At 45.1% G+C, this 16,061-nt stretch overlaps 1 protein-coding gene across 2 annotated transcripts in view; it reads left to right on the forward strand.

Moving 5' to 3' along the window:
• LOC142584829 (mannan-binding lectin serine protease 1-like) overlaps positions 1 to 16,061 on the forward strand; it is an 81,875-nt gene that overhangs the window by 22,056 nt on the left and 43,758 nt on the right. For both annotated transcript variants that reach the window (XM_075695112.1, XM_075695113.1), the window contains exon 2: positions 7,926 to 8,017. In XM_075695112.1, coding sequence (XP_075551227.1) covers positions 7,926 to 8,017 — 92 coding nt within the window. The remainder of the gene's footprint in view (positions 1 to 7,925; positions 8,018 to 16,061) is intronic.

The raw sequence follows: 16,061 nt of genomic DNA on the forward strand, positions 1-16,061 counted from the left end.
CTATTTTGCGCACTTTCTCAACGAGTAGATCGGATGGGATGATAATGCTGCAGTATTTAGCAAGCGAACAATCTTTATATCCTCACTGTCTCAAATTGTACCGTTGCGTTTTTTCGCCGTAATGTTGACAATGTCGTGGGGCCACAAGCATTCTCGTTAATTAAGCTGCTTGTCTTTTGCGACACGCACCTGGTTATCAGCTTTTTTCGTTACGATAGTATGGGCTGAAAAAAATCGTCTTTCATTGTCGTGTGTACTCTCCTGAAAATGTATTCTGACGTAAAGCAAGTGGTCCGGCGGTTTTTAACGTCGTCGCGTTCAACGCATACCTTTGAGTGAGCTAAGCATATTTTACGTGGTTCAATAGCTAATCCGTGTGTGCAAGGAAGCTACTAGTCAGCAAGAACTCCGCGAAATAACAACACAGCACACTAGCTAACGAAATCCGGAATGCTGAAGAAATTGCGTTGTCTTAAACACTGCAGAGGCATAGGAAAGTTATCTGGAATGAATACTGTATAGGCGCCAGCCGATCAAAAACGAACTATAGGGGCGCCCACCCTGATTCGAAGATGGCGTAGTACCCACATATGGGCGCTTATATAGTGCGCCTACGCTAGCGGAAATGTTACCGAGTTCTCGTTCGGTGCGAGTGAAAAATTCGCTGGCCACTCGATCGTGCATTCCAAGCCGCGAGTAGCCTGGCATGGTTCCAAAGCGCTAGTGTACTTGTGTCGCGTGCGAGCTGCGAACTTACCTGCTCCGGGCGGCAGTCGAGCGTTTCCGTCAGGCACGAGGGAGCAGAGGCACGTGCCCGAAGGACCACCAAGAATTCTGATCTCACTGCTGCCTCGATCGGGCGCACAGCTGGTACGGTTGCAGTGCAAGGCGACGCGGCAAGATGGAGGTCTGGCACTGAGGAACCTACATTAAGGGTGCTGCATTCATCTCGCACGAAACTTGGAACGACAAAACTCTCAGCAAGTTGGCACATATTTATACTAAGGAAAGGAGGAGGACGCTTGTGGCGCTGTTCTTAAAGTCCGTGTTATTTATTTATTTATTTAAAATACCTTACAGGCCCATTTAAGGGCATTGGGTAAGGGGGGACACAAAGTAAGTGTTTCAACAGGAGTAAACAATATAAACATGAATACAGGCTTTCACAAGATAAGTAAAGCAGTATAGGAGTAAACAATATAAATATCAATACAGCCATTCACAAGATAAGTAAAGCGAAGTTCAATAAATATTTGTCTAGGCTAAGGTTTAGAGAGCGTAAACACGGTAATCGCACGCCTCGCTTTTCCTAGCACGAAATGTCTTGTATTCACCATCGCTTGGAAGGCTTTGTGGCAGCGAACTGACTACTGTGAACAGTAGTGGACTTTTCAGGATGTTTTGCGTTTATTGTGAACGTGCTATTTTGAAAGAGTGAGAGCTTAGAGTAGAACGCATACTCTTCCTCCTAGCGAGTGTACTCTCAGACCCGTAACGTCTTTGGCAAATGGCGTAATACGTCCACAAGAGAGTTTGTATCCAAACATGTGAATCCAGATTACAACGATGGTTTCTTGGTCTCTAGGGTAATGGCGCATATGAACTTTTTAAAAACAAATTCATTTGAGATTTTGCAGGGTTGTTAAACGCCAGCTGTCTCTTCCATGATCACAGATCTTATAACGGCCGTTTTCAACACGTTCAAACTTATTATGTTAAACTGAGGAAATATTCAAGAGTGATGGTAAAGGCGTGAGTGGTCTTTGAGTTGTGCGTAAGGGCAAAAGTAGAGCAGCCCACTGGTAGCTATATCTGTAGAAGGCATTAGGTTCCGACTTAAGGCCTTCATTTTGAGTTCTCAAGGTTTAAATATTTTGTGCGCGAAATCTATTCGCCCTATTTCGCAACTGTGAATATCCAAGGCACAGTTAACGTAAACCTTGAATATTATGCGATCAAATACATTTAGAGCAGCATAGATTGAAACACTACATTAAGTTTGTTGATACCAGCTCTGCAGATACGAATAGTTGAGTATCAGCGCCAAAGGGAATGCATTAAACGAAGTGGGATGGTTGCGGCGCCTTTATTCTACCCTGTCAATTCCCTCTTGAGGAACGCAATTGAGTAGCGTCTTTTGGCTGCCTCACAATTTTGCTTCCTAAAACTGCAATGCACTTGTGTGTAAGCAATGGGACAGTATAGCAAGTTTCGCGAAAACATGCTTTCGAAGATTACCCGTGGAAGTAAGAATGCAGTGAAATAAGTGACGTCACACCTAGGTCATGCGCATCGCGATTAAGGCACGAAAGTAAGAAATGATATTGTCTGAATGTCGCATTATGTACTAGCAATGAATATTTCTTTTTAAAAGCATTGATATAGGCTAAGCGTCCAAGACGATACATTGACGTAGTAGTTCTGCGGAAACCCGCAAGGTGGAGAGAAGTAATTGATAAAGGTAAAATCAGACATCCACCCGTTCGTAGCAATTGCTACAAAGGGAACCCATACAGGTACCTGGAAAGAAAAGCCTCAGAGTTGAAGAAAAATGGGAAAAGCCTCAGAGATGAAGAAAAACGGTCGCCGTCATTCACAACCGTTTCCACGAATGTTCAATAATCTGCGATGCAGGCACTTTCTTGATCGTTGTATAAACTACGGCACCGCGGCAGGTGTGAATACCGACGCAACAGGTCGCAAATCGCGCAGTGCACCGTAAAAAAAAAAGCTTTATTGCATTCCTTCCTGAACACAGCCAACTTTACATGTTTAACTCTTATGCAGTTCGCTTAATTTCAAAATTTAATTTCGTTTAATTTCGTTTAATCTTCAAAACACGATGAACAACACCTACTCATTGCCACTTGGAAACAAACGGGCTAATTATACTGAGGCACCGCTGAAAAAAAGAAAGTCTGCTCACCAACTTTCCGAGTATGCAAATTAGGAATTAGGGAATAATTGCAAAGTAATATAGAATAAAATGTGCTTAACATATGACTCCAGTACGGGGAAAGGGCAGTTTCTGAACTTATGCATTCTGTATTTCCCGGGCGCCTGTTTCAGCAGACAGCCTAAATGACATCTTGACACCTGTACAGACCCCTGACTAGAAAGGCTGAGAACTCAGTCCATGTATAGATACACCGCACCCAGCCACTATTACCGTACTCAGAGAGGTGCGCCCAGCACAATCCAAATGCTTCACGTGATTCCTTTCAAGGAAAAGAGTGCATGCAATATAATTGGCCTGCAACAAGGACGGGTGATACTGCAGGAAAACGGGGAACTGTCATGAGACCGTTTGAGCACGTCAACAAATGTGAATTTGCTCTGTCGACACCTCTTGACAGTCGCAGGATTTCTTTCCTTGCATATAATGTCTGGGTGCATGATACGTTCATTTTCAGCAGAGCCATCCATGCCTTTTTAACATACGTTCTGAGTAGCACGCGAATTTATGTTCCCAATCTCTAAGGTGATATGATCGTGAATCATAGGTGAATAAACTTAGGAGAAAATATTCTGGTTAATAGTCTGCGCAAAAGTCATATTCAGCGCATTTTTCCAATTAGGCAAGAGTGTACCAGCAAACCTTTGTTAGCGCGCTGTCTTGAAATGGTTGATTACCTATTTACAGGCACAGCACCTTATCTGTTCACGCATGCGTGCCGCAAATAATCCGTTTCGCGGCTGAAGTCTCGCCTTGCAAAAAAATAAAAGGAATGAGAATAATCAACGTAAGCGAGATTAGTTATCAATAATGCTTACACATCGCAAAGAACTAGTCAATAAGCGAATTTGTAGCCAAAGAGAAGTCGTTGTTTCTCTTTTTACCATGCTACTTCAATTTACGCCCTCATTTTGGGCTGTATATCCGATGATTAAGCAATTTAGACACTCGAGTAGTCAGTGGCGGTGAAAAGTTCGGCAGAACGCCTCAACAAATTTTCTTGCCCGAACACCACCCGCCGTAGTTGCTTAGGGGATGTATGGTGTTGGGCTGCTAAGCACGAGGTCACGGGATCGACAACTGCGTTTCGATGGGGGCGAAATGCGAAAGCACCCGTGTAAGACGTAAAGCCCCGTAATTTTTTTTTTTTTTTTTTTGCCCGAGCACCCACTCCTGACCCTAGCTCTCGTTTATTATCCAGCAACACAAGCACACCACGCAGAGATGCTTCTGCAGCCTGCTTCAGGTGCTGACTACATGAAAGAATCGCATCCACGAAGTATATTTTCGTTGGCGGCGACCGTTATGGCTTGATGACACTTATGATGCGCACGAATGGCGTACATATTTAGGGCTGAGGGCTATTGCGGGGGTTCACGTATATCTAGTCATCACGGGCCCGTCCACTAGCTCAGAGGGCATCGGTGAGCCCATTCGGGTGCTTTACTTTGTAAAAAAAAAAGAAGACAGAAAAAAAAAAACATGCGCGGACACCGAGAAAAAGCCGACGCCGTAACGAATAGATGTACTTCCCAGTCTGCCATATTACGTAATATATGCACTCTGTGAGGTCTTTGCTGTGGATGTGTAGGTACTGAAAGATTAGTTGAAAACACGTTGCGCCTTATGCTCACAACGAACGTGATCAAGTTGTGGCTTACAGAAAATGTATGTTTCAAAGTCTACGTCAAAATCTATTATCCCACCTCTTCTTTAATACATTCAAATGTTCTTACGGATCCTTCGCTTATATACCAGGAGAAAGGTATTGGGGAAAACAATATATTCTCTTTGACCTCAAGAGTAGGTTTTGCTAAACAAGCATACAGAACAATTCTGTGCGAAACAATCCGAGTTTACGGCACATCTTCGTATTGCGGTGAGCCAATGTTCACGTCCATAGCACGGGAGCATTGTACGACGGCATCGAAAATGAGCTCGTGCCTACACCTAGCGAGCGCACGCTGTTGAGAATAGCATAGGTCAGTCTTTTAGATAAATTCGCCCACTGAAGGCGTGTCCGTCTGGCACGTTCAGACGATGCTTCGTGCTAGATCATTATTCCAGTTTAGACCAATGCAATACACTAAAATACACTCTACAGTTCTACTTACGCAAGCAGCACCTAAGGTCATGACGGATGGCATTGTGCCTTAGTCGAAACATGTGTAACAATGTCTCATCATGCAATGTAGGCCAGATTAGGAACGTGCTTTGTTTGTTTAACAATTCTAGGGAAAGATCATCGCCGATCCTGTTGACCCCATTCAGAAGCTCGGGGGATCCATCTTATAATGAATTAGTTTGAAATGTGTGCTGACTTATGAGGCAGATTCCGATTTGCGTGCGCTCCGAATGGCTCTACCGTAGGTCAGGTACGCCGAAACGTCACCGAGCATCACGCTACACATGAGCAAATGATATCTTAAATAAAATAGATTAACCATCACGCTGTGGAAAAAACGCACTTCACGGAAAGCGCAACTATGCTTTACCCCTGCCGCTCAGAAATAAGTTGCCTTTACTTAGCGCCTTCCAAAAGATCGTGCAAAACGCACGTCGTAAACCTCAGTTCCTTGAGGCTATAAACATAGGATAGATCATGCACAACACATTCTATACGTAACTTTTGTTGTATCTGCATGAAAGTGGCCTTCATGCCTACATGTAATTTTAGCCTGAAGTTAGCCGCGTGGCAAACCCCAAGAAAAAAAAATAACCCTTAGTTCACACGCCCTAGACGTGTATATTGGTTGTTGTATTTTTTCTTCTATTTATTGCTTCAGATTAATAATTATTGATGTCATAAATGAAGGTACACTAAGCTGAACGGCGGCTCTCGCGAAGGCTCCACGGTGCCACGGATATCTTTACGTAATCTCTAGGCTGTACCTTTGAGTAAACATAACGCTCTCCACCACAAAATCATATGCTGTAATGTTACTGTCATTTTAATGTTTCCATTTTAATGGTGTTTCCTTCTAGAAGTATGTATAATGACCCAGTGTTCGCGAAGTCGCTCTTAAATATTTTCATTTGGCACGCAGTCTTCAGAGTTGCTGGTACTTTCTGGAAGTAACCTCCGCAGCAGTATACGCGTAGATTCACGCTGCAATTACGATGTCAATCAGGTCGCTCTCAAGGACTGCGCAGCGCTGAAGTTGCGCAAAAATAAAGACAAGGGACAGTAAAAAACAGCTAACAACCAAAGGTTTCTAGTGCCATCTTTCCTGGCATCTCTTCGTTGGATGGGTTGCAGTTTCAAAATAAGGTGTTCTCTTCTACAGCAGCAGACAAACGCTTAAGTGGCAGCAACACAAAAAAGACCTTCATTCCAGACAGCAGCGCACTTCTGCCGATAAGGCTGCATGCCGGTCAAGCACACGTCATCGTTGGCACAATCATATTAGACCGCGTGGCCGATACGGAACACAAAATAAGAGGACGTGTTAGCAGTCCGCATGTAGTACATTCCCTCTTTATTCTCATGGAGTTCCTCACATGAGTTCCTCACCTGAGTTTCTCACATGAGTTTATCATATATAGTTTTTGCTCTCACATGCGGCCTCTGGAGGAAAACCTGGGCGATAAAAGTGGCAACCGGAAATTCACCGGCATGTTGCTGCCTCTCATTTCTCATATCATGAGAAGCCAACAAACACTGACACCAAGACAACATAGGGGAAATTACTTGTGCTGAATAAATGAAATAAAGAAACGATAAATTAGTGGAAATTAAAGTGGATGAAAAAACAACTTGCCGCAGGTGGGAGCCGAACCCACAACCTTCGCATTTCGCGTGCGATGCTCCACCAATTGAGCTACCGCGGCGGCGTTTCCCCCATCCACTTTTTTGGGTATTTATGTGTACTAGTAGAACCCTGGGAGTGTTAGCCAGCGCCACCACTCATAGACCCTGGCGGCGGACGTGGAACGTCGTTTTTTCCGCAGGCGTCACGAGAACGTGATCTTTTTGGGTGAAGGCAACTGGTCAATAAACCCACATATGCTACCTGAAGGCATCAATGTTGCCGGATTCGAGACCCTCGTTATGTAAATAAACGAGAAGAAAGGGGGTTAACCGAGGGGCCCGATTTTTATTAGTCATATCATGAGAAGCCAACAAACACTGACACCAAGACAACATAGGGGAAATTACTTGTGCTGAATAAATGAAATAAAGAAACGATAAATTAGTGGAAAAAAACTGGATGTTGGCTTCTCATGATATGACTAATAAAAATCGGCCCCTCGGTTAATCCCCATGCCTCTCATTTCTGTAACTCAAGATATTTGAAGTTTGATACAAAAACAAGCATTCATAGATAGCACGTACTTGTCTAAAATGTGTAAAGTTGACTGCACGGATATTGTTGAGAAAGATCCCATGGCTATTTATAATATTGTGATGTAAATTTACAGCAGGTGTAGGGTGCGTTTGCATGTGCCTGAACTAGATGGCGCCACCGTACGGTAGGAGGCTTGGGATCGCGTTGATATTGAGCCTCGTCCAAATTGCAGCTCGCCTTCTGCGTGTGCGCGCCTGAATGGAGTAGCAACTTCTTTAGATTGTGTGGTACAGCGCGAAGCAGGCACATTGGATGCAAGAAAAACGAGGGCAAGCGCTTGTCCTCGTTTTTCTTGCGTTCTTTGTCCCCGCTGCGCGCTGTACCATACAACCTAAAATGGAAAACCAACTAGCCCAAACCACGACCCTTCTAAGGAGCATCACCATGGCGGCCCCCCTGCGACTACCGATTTAAATTCACGGGTGTTATGGGGAGCTTTTCCTTCAGAGTTGGGCATGCTTCCATTCTCCCAGCTTTTCGTGCTTTTTCCGCCACGTAGCCCTTACCAAAGAGCACAACTTCAGACTCCTTTTTGCTGATAAGGACAGAAAAGTTGACACTGTGGTTATTCGCATGGTGCAGTGCTGCCCTTGTATAACGGAATCGTATTTGCTTTGCAGGCGAAGTCGACAGTATGGCGGAACTCAAAACCACGGGTCATCACGCACAGCCACAGGAAGGAAATACGAGGTCGAAGATGGACGGAGAAATTGTAAGTGCAGGCAGGAAGACCCTTGCGATTAGATTTGCGTCACACCAAATTGAAAACCCGATAATTCTATTTTCTAGCGTGGGCAGCTTTTTGAATAACGCTCTTGTAGCGTCTGCTTTTTTCCAATTTTACTGTAACTTGGTAGGAATTTTTTCTCATCATGTCATTGTAACTCCGCTCAGAGGTGGCTAAGTGTAGCAGTGCATTGCCTCCGCCATTATCGCTCGCGAGTTACAGCTGTATCTATGGATAATAGCATGCGGCAAGTGCGTGAGGTTGATGTTCATCGCGTTTATCGAACTTGAATTCGCTTTCAGTGTTATCTATCTGCGCATGCTTATAATTTTTACGGTCACAGGTTGTGCTCGCGTATATGGCATGTCAGTTCTACTAGTATCTGGGATGATGGAGAAGCCAATTATGAAATAATTCTTTGTTTCCACTCGCCACGGTGGCTCAGTGGCTGCGACGTTCAGATGGCAAGTACGTACGTGGTCGCGGCTTCGAATCTTTGCTGGCAGCTGCATAGTGATGGAGCCGAATGACCTAAAGAAGTAGGCAGACTTCGCATCTACGTAAAGCGAAGCATTCGTGGTGTGTGATTTACTCATGATCCATGAGTGTGTTCACATGAAATGGGATTTCCGTGGCAGAAATATAATTATTAAATAGCCACATGTTATATGAAAAAGTTGTTTTATATTCAGTGAATTATAGGCAGGCTGGATATTATATACGTATATTTACGTGCAGTACATCATGCGCATATTATTTGTTCAAATTTTCATTGGTGATCTATAGCGTCGTGTTTCACTCGTCGTGCTTCTGATGCATCGGTTTCTTGTAGGGAAACTGCGGATCGAAACGCGCCGAGCGTCTCATCGCGTTGGCTTGCTCGCGAGAAAGGGTGTTCGATGCCGCTTGTCGAACCATGCGTCCGCGGCGTTCGGCGTTACAGGCCAGATACGTACGATAAAGGTGTCTGCAACGCGGCATGAAGGCTTCGCTTTAAGCGCGCCAATGTTCATTATTTATGCGCTCATCAAGAAACCGAGGCGGTCAAAATTATTACGCGGCCCTTTACTAAGGCGTCATCCATAATCCACTGCGTAGTTACGCACCCTAAACAACACAATAAAAAATAAAATATAATGATAGTGTCGCCCGAAGAGCGAAGCATTGACAGCGATAAGATGGTTTAGCTTTGGGATTGAACTGCTCGGCCAGTTTTCTAAGTACACGCGGACGGGACTATATACGGACGTGACGTACCTCGGCGTGCCAAAATTACTTACACCCTTGAATGCTAAGTATGGACAGCTGGGCTAGTTGGTTGTGATTGTCGTTATGAAACATCATGCCGGCGCACAAATGAGCAAGGACGAGAAGAGAAAGACAACACGAACGCCAGACTTCAACTGAATTTTATTCATGGAAAACAGGGCTTTATGGTACACAGGGGGAGCGAGGGGGGGGGGGGGGCTGCTAGTGCGCAGGACCACCCAAAAATATTTCCTTTGTCTAGGCAACAGTCATCAGAAGTGTCAAACCAGAAGAAGAAAGGAATGAAAGCAAACAGTGAAGAAAGGTGAAAAAGCCATTCCCTCTCTTTCTTACATCACTCAGTACAATCTTGCTCATCTTCCGCCCTACCTAGCTGATTCGACACACCCGTTTGCCCTGAGATAATCAAGTTCTTTTTTCCCGAGTACAACAGGAGGAGCACTGACACAGTAATCGTTTTCATTGGAGATACAAAATGCTTCAAAAATTTCCCGGTTTTTCTGACTGCTATATTTGCGCAACACACGTGTTCGTTCGAAAAACGTCTTGCATGCTGGCTTGTGCGAGCAACGGCGAATGTGGTCGGCTAAATGACCAGCGCCTCTTAGTGAAGTAGCATTCCTGCCATGCTCTAGCAAGCGTTCATTCAGCACCATTCCGTTAGAAGACCCTTTCCTGGTAAAAAAAAAAAAAATTATGCAAAGGTTATTGAATATTTTTCGGGCTATAAAACCTCGTGTCAAATCAGGCTTGCCTTTTTTATCGATGTAGAAGATTTGTTCTACTCATTGCCTCATCCTGATCTTTTCCGCGCGGTTAGAAGCCACATTGAAGACATGGCACCAGTGGCCTTCCAAAACATGACTGGGTTATCAAACGACAATTCTATAGAGCTAATAACCTTTTATCTCTCATCCACCATTATCTCTTTTAATGACAGCTGTTTTATCCAAAAAGAAGGAATGGGCATCGGCTCTTGCCTAGCACCACTTTTAAGCGATATTTTCTTAGCAAATATTGACAAGCGCATTCAAGCATCCCTTTACAACGCAGGCGTGCAGAAAGTTTTTAGATATGTCGACGATTACCTCGTGGTAATGAATACGACTGATAGAGGCAATAGTATAAACAACATTCTCAATATTTTTGCTAGCAACGCCTTTGGAATGAAGTTCCCGCACGAACTGCCGCAAGATGGTCGCATCCAGTACCTCGACTTTTGTCTTATTTTTCATGGAGCTCGCGTGCGCTGGCAGTACAAGCCACGGTCTAAAAGAAAGAAAACAAATTCTTTATTATCAATCGGCCCACTCCAAGCTCGTAGAAAGAGCTATAACAAAGAACTGCATCCGCTCTGCTCTAGAGAAGTCATGCGAACATCAAGTTCATGACAGCGTCGACGCCCTGTTAAGGCGTCTGGAGAAGGCTGGGTTCTACGGAGAAATCGTGGCCTCGGTGGTAGAGAGCCAGATTCGCGAGGTAAAGGTTGGTGGGAGGCGCAGGCTGAAAAAAGACGCACGCCCGCTAAAGCGCCCTGTCGTAGTGCCCTATTGGCACCAGGTTTCTCACCGCCGCAAGAAGGTTGGCGACAGATGTGGGATGCGTGTTGTATTTTCAGCACCAGAAAAGCTTGGACGAATGTGTCGCCTAGTAAACGAATCCCAGAAGAAGCCAGCCTGCAAAATAAAGCACACCAAAGCCCTCGTTGAATGTGACGTCGGTGTTGTGTATAGTATCCTCCTCGCCTGTGGGAAATGCTATATTGGCCAAACCGGGCGCTGCCTGAATGAACGCTTGCTATAGAGCATCGCAGGAATGCTACTTCCCTAAGTGGCGCTAGTCATTTAGCCGACAACATTCGCCGTTGCTCGCACAAGCCAGCATGCAAGGCGTTTTTCGAACGAACACGTGTGTTGCGCAAATATAGCAATCAGAAAAACCGGGAAATTTTTGAAGCAATTTGTATCTCCAATGAAAACGATTACTGTGTCAGTGCTCCTTCTGTTGTACTCGGGAAAAAATAACTTGATTATCTCAGGGCAAACCGGTGTGTCGAATCAGCTAGGTAGGGCGGGAGATGAGCAAGATTGTACTGAGTGATGTACAAAAGAGAGGGAATTGCTTTTTCACCTTTTTTCACTTTTAGCTTTTATTCCTTTCTTCTTTTAGTTTGACACTTCTGATGACTGTTGCCTAGACCAAGGAAATATTTTTCGGTGGTCCTGCGCACCAGCAGCCCCCCCTCCCTCCCCCTGTGCACATAAAGCCCTGTTTTCCATGAATAAAATTCAGTTAAAGTCTGGCGTTCGTGTTGTCTTTCTCTTCTCGTCCTTGTTCATTTGTGCGCTGGAACAATGTTTCATAACTCTTAAATGCTTTAACACACCGTGTAGGGCCTGGAATGACATCGCACAAGCATCACTGCGATGCCTGTTAAGAGCGGCCCCAATGAAATTACATCACTTTCAGGTTGTCAGCACAAATCTTGCTTTGAACTTTTTTATAGCCTGACAATATTTAAGGTAAACGACGTACGTGGTTAAACAAATGTATCGGGACCTTTTGTTTTCCCGCTACAACTAACAATAATCTGAGAAATAACTCAAGAAATAAATCAATCACCTGGTGTGAACAACTTTCGCGGTTGAATAGTATATCGGCTGTATTTCATACGGCACACACAAACATGTACCACACATACACACGTGTACTGGAAACCAGCAGCACAAAAAGGTGTAATACACTGCTCAGAATTGGAAGCTGAGGCTTTCGAAAGTGTTTAATGCCCTTGAAAGAAGCCCTTTCATGTACTGGTTTCACTAAGGTCTTGTCTACAAATGAAAAAAAGCATTACTGCCGCTTGTTAATCATAAGCGGCAGACCACTGTTGCGGACCACCACAACAGCAGTTGCGAGTCAAAACAAAGAACGCTCAATTTAATGTAAAATGCCATGCCAGTGAATCTACATTTTAAGCTAATTTGTGCACCGATGTATGTGTAAAACATACATTGTCCCCTCTTTTCTGCCACACACGTAGCCGGTAACATATACTTTGATTTGTGAACATACGCGCAAATTCTGGACACATCACTCATTGTTCCACAAAGCGACACACCCCTACACCTAACGCTCCGAAAACCCCAACTTGAGCGATTGCGTTTGATTCGCAGAGATTATTACACTAAACAAGCTGATAAGACTATTGAACAACGCGAAAAGGCAATACAAACCTTTGCTGCAGTCGGGCCATTACACTCTCACTTCCCTTGATCACCGCTCAAGCGCCTGAATCTTGGGGCCGACATGATAGCATCTGCAAATCCGTTGCTCTGCTCAGAGCAATGGCAGCTTCATTTAAATGGCAGCGAAAAGAAAACAAAGAACAAAGAAAACATGCCCGTCTAATGTATATTGCGCGCGTGTTAACGAACCCAAGGTGGTCAAAGTTAATCCGGCATCCTCCACTGCGACATGCCTCCTAATCAAATCGTGGTTTAAGCGCATAAGACCCCTGCATATATGTATTTTATTACTTATCTGCACATTCGTGCACACAGCCAGTTGACGCGGGCCGTCTATTCTTATTGCGAGCGGCGATGGTTAACCGCGGTACCTGGCCGTTCGTCACATTCTTCAACCACGCGTGGCTGCATGCGATTGTTGTGCCCCTAAAAAAACGATGCCGCTGTGCTTTGAAAACTGTGTTTTTCGAAGTATAACTCCAAAATGGACACGCTGTTTGACTGAAGTGAAAGCAGAGGCAGTATATTTTCCGCGGTGAGATCACGACAGCTCTGGAAGGCGCGTTTCCAGGAATAATATTTTTTTTGCTGTGGAAGAATATGACCGTTGTCATGGCTTTCCCTGGCTGATATTTCGTAAGCATTTTGGTTCAACGGAAATATACCAACACATACACACACATACACACACCAACACGTAGAGAGAGGGAAAAGAAGCTACCGAAAGAAGGAGAACCGTTGGAGGCGTGATGGCCCCCAGCTTCTTGGGCATTCGAGATTATTCCAATTACGCGGCACTTCCATGTTTATTGTCTATGCAGTAAGACGAAGTTTTAGCACGTGTGCCCAGTCGCGGCCCCAAGAGACGTTGGTAGTTAAGTACACAAGCTTTGCTTTTAATAGCTTTCAATGCCTACAGCGCACTATGCGAGCATTAATTGTGAATCTCTTGACTATACGGGCAAGAACTCCTTACGATATGACGCACGAAAACGCAAGCGGGAACGAAATGCTGTTGACAGCTGCGGCGTAAGTTTGGGCTTCCACGCATGTTGGATTTTCGCACCACAAGAAAAAGCGCTGTGATGCTTAATGTGCACTTTCTTGCGAGTATTTCATTCTCACCAAAATCTCTTTATTCTGCTTCAGGCTACGTACCACCTCCCTGTACACTCGCACTATTATTTCTGACGGCTATCTTTCTTCTTCAGCTAGCTTGTGTCATGCCTTGTTCGTGCCGTTCTTGGCCTTGTATTTCCTCCATTTCATAACCCAATGGGAAAGAAGAGACCAAAACTACGACAGCTGTAGACGCGCTATGCTCCAGCGGGTCCCCGAGAGCAAAACTGCGTCTTCAATGGCTGTGCGGTCAAAATAGAAAGAAATTTGGAGTCGCTCGCCAGAGAAGTCCTTCGTGAAGCGGCCGGCTGTGTCTTTTCATATTGTTCGCAATGTTACCCAGAAGCACTACGAAAAAGAACCATTCGGAGAGGAGTAAGTTAAATGGACGAGGTACTACTACCATTACGACCAGCTTCCTTAATCGCATACCTCTGATACATGAAAAAGCAAAAACCAAAGTAACAAGGGCGCACAGTCTGCATGTCATGACCTCGCGGCGGTGCCCATTCCCCTCACGCAAAAGCTGGGGCGCCAGCGCGGCAACGGGTGTTCGATTTCGCCCGCTCTGCTCCGTCGAGGCGCGCACGTGACGGGGCCTCGCAGCCAATGGGAATTCAGGGGCCGTTTCGCTGCTACAGACACCAGATTGTTCGCTCAATGGCAATCTGATGGTTCCGCATTTAAATAAGAAGGAGCAACAGAGCGCTGTTTGTCCCGGTGCCAGCACCCCACCATGAAGACTTCGTCGTTAAGGGCTTTATGTAGCCGTGAAACAACGGCTAAAAAACCGCCCGTGGCTGACATGCAAATGAAATCATGGTGCTAAAAGAAGGCAGCCGTACGCCAGATTAAATCCTAATCACCAGGTTATTTTACAAACCAATTCATACTTTACACCGCGCCGAGCTGATTATCCGCTGTAATTCCAAACCCGCTTCGATTACGCACTCATGCATAGTCACTGATATGAATGCGAGGTAGTGTTCTTGTCAGTTTATTCAGCCATTTACGACAGCTAACTCATTTATTCAGCCAATTTCGCTTTCAGACAATTCCAGCTTCTTCCTCATTGAAGGTTTGATCACGAGCCACCTTTCATCGCACGCATCGCTGTTATGTTATTTAAGCGCCGTGAATACGTCACACTAGTGGCAGCACCTCCTTCGCGCGGCTTGCCAGGTAAATGAGAGCGAATACTTTGATAATGTATAATTCCATTCTAACCAAGTGAACGAGGCATGCACAATGATCCGAGGAACATTGTGACTTAAGAAGCATCCCGGGAATACGCGTCGCGCAAAAGGCATAGATATCAAAGAAGATGAATCTTGGGGAAAAGGGCGACAAATAAAAAAAAAACTGTTTGGACCTGAGACGGAGAAACTAAGGAACGGAGGAAAGCGGGGAGGTTAAGCGGAACGAAAATTTAGGTAAACTTAGGTCACCTAAGCTTTCCATTATAATTCTGTAGCAAGGAAATCTCTGTAGCAGTCCAGATGTAAAGGGAGGCCTGCCTTTGCAGGCCTCCCTGCAGGTTGCCATTATCCTTCAAGAGAAAAGTGTATAATAGCTGTGTCTTACCAGTACTCACATACGGGGCAGAAACTTGGAGGCTTACGAGAAGGGTTCTACTTAAATTGAGGACGACGCAACGACCTATGGAAAGAAGAATGATGGGTGTAACGTTAAGGGATAAGAAAAGAGCAGATTGAGTGAGGGAACAAACGCGAGGTAATGACATCATAGTTGAAATCAAGAAAAAGAAATGGGGGGGGGGGGGGCATGGGCAGGACATGTAATGAGGAGGAAAGATAACCGATGGTCATGAAGGGTTATGGACCAGATTCCAAGGGAAGGGAAGTGTAGCAGGGGGTGGCAGAAAGTAAGGCGGGCGGATGAAATTACGAAGGTTGCAGGGACGACATGGCCACAATTAGTACATGACCGGGGTTGTTGGCGAAGTATGGGAGAGGCCTTTGCCCTGCAGTGGGCGTAACCAGGCTTATGATGATGAATAAACATAATTCGAAGACGAACGCGGATAATAGCCCCCCCCCCCCCCCCCAAGCTAAACCTACATTTCAAATAAAGTGGAGATTAATGGACATTAATGGATTAGTGGAGACACGTGCTTTAATCAAGATCTCGTGTTGGAGTCGCTTTTTTCTTTTTCCTTCTTTTTGTTATGGAGAGCACTTATTGTCTCATTCCTCTGAGCTCGTTATCCGCACCTGCCGAGCTTTCCAGTGAAATGACGAACTTGTTATGCTGAACGGGGTGCAACGAGCGCGGAAATTCAGACTCTGCGCCGAGACCTTCCCGGGAAACTGCGCTGTTTTCCTTGCTGAATAATGGAGATTGTGATGTGTCGAGGTATGTCACACACAGAAGAA

The sequence above is a fragment of the Dermacentor variabilis genome, chromosome 6, assembly GCF_050947875.1.
Source record: "Dermacentor variabilis isolate Ectoservices chromosome 6, ASM5094787v1, whole genome shotgun sequence".
NCBI classification, from domain to species: Eukaryota; Metazoa; Arthropoda; class Arachnida; order Ixodida; family Ixodidae; genus Dermacentor; species Dermacentor variabilis.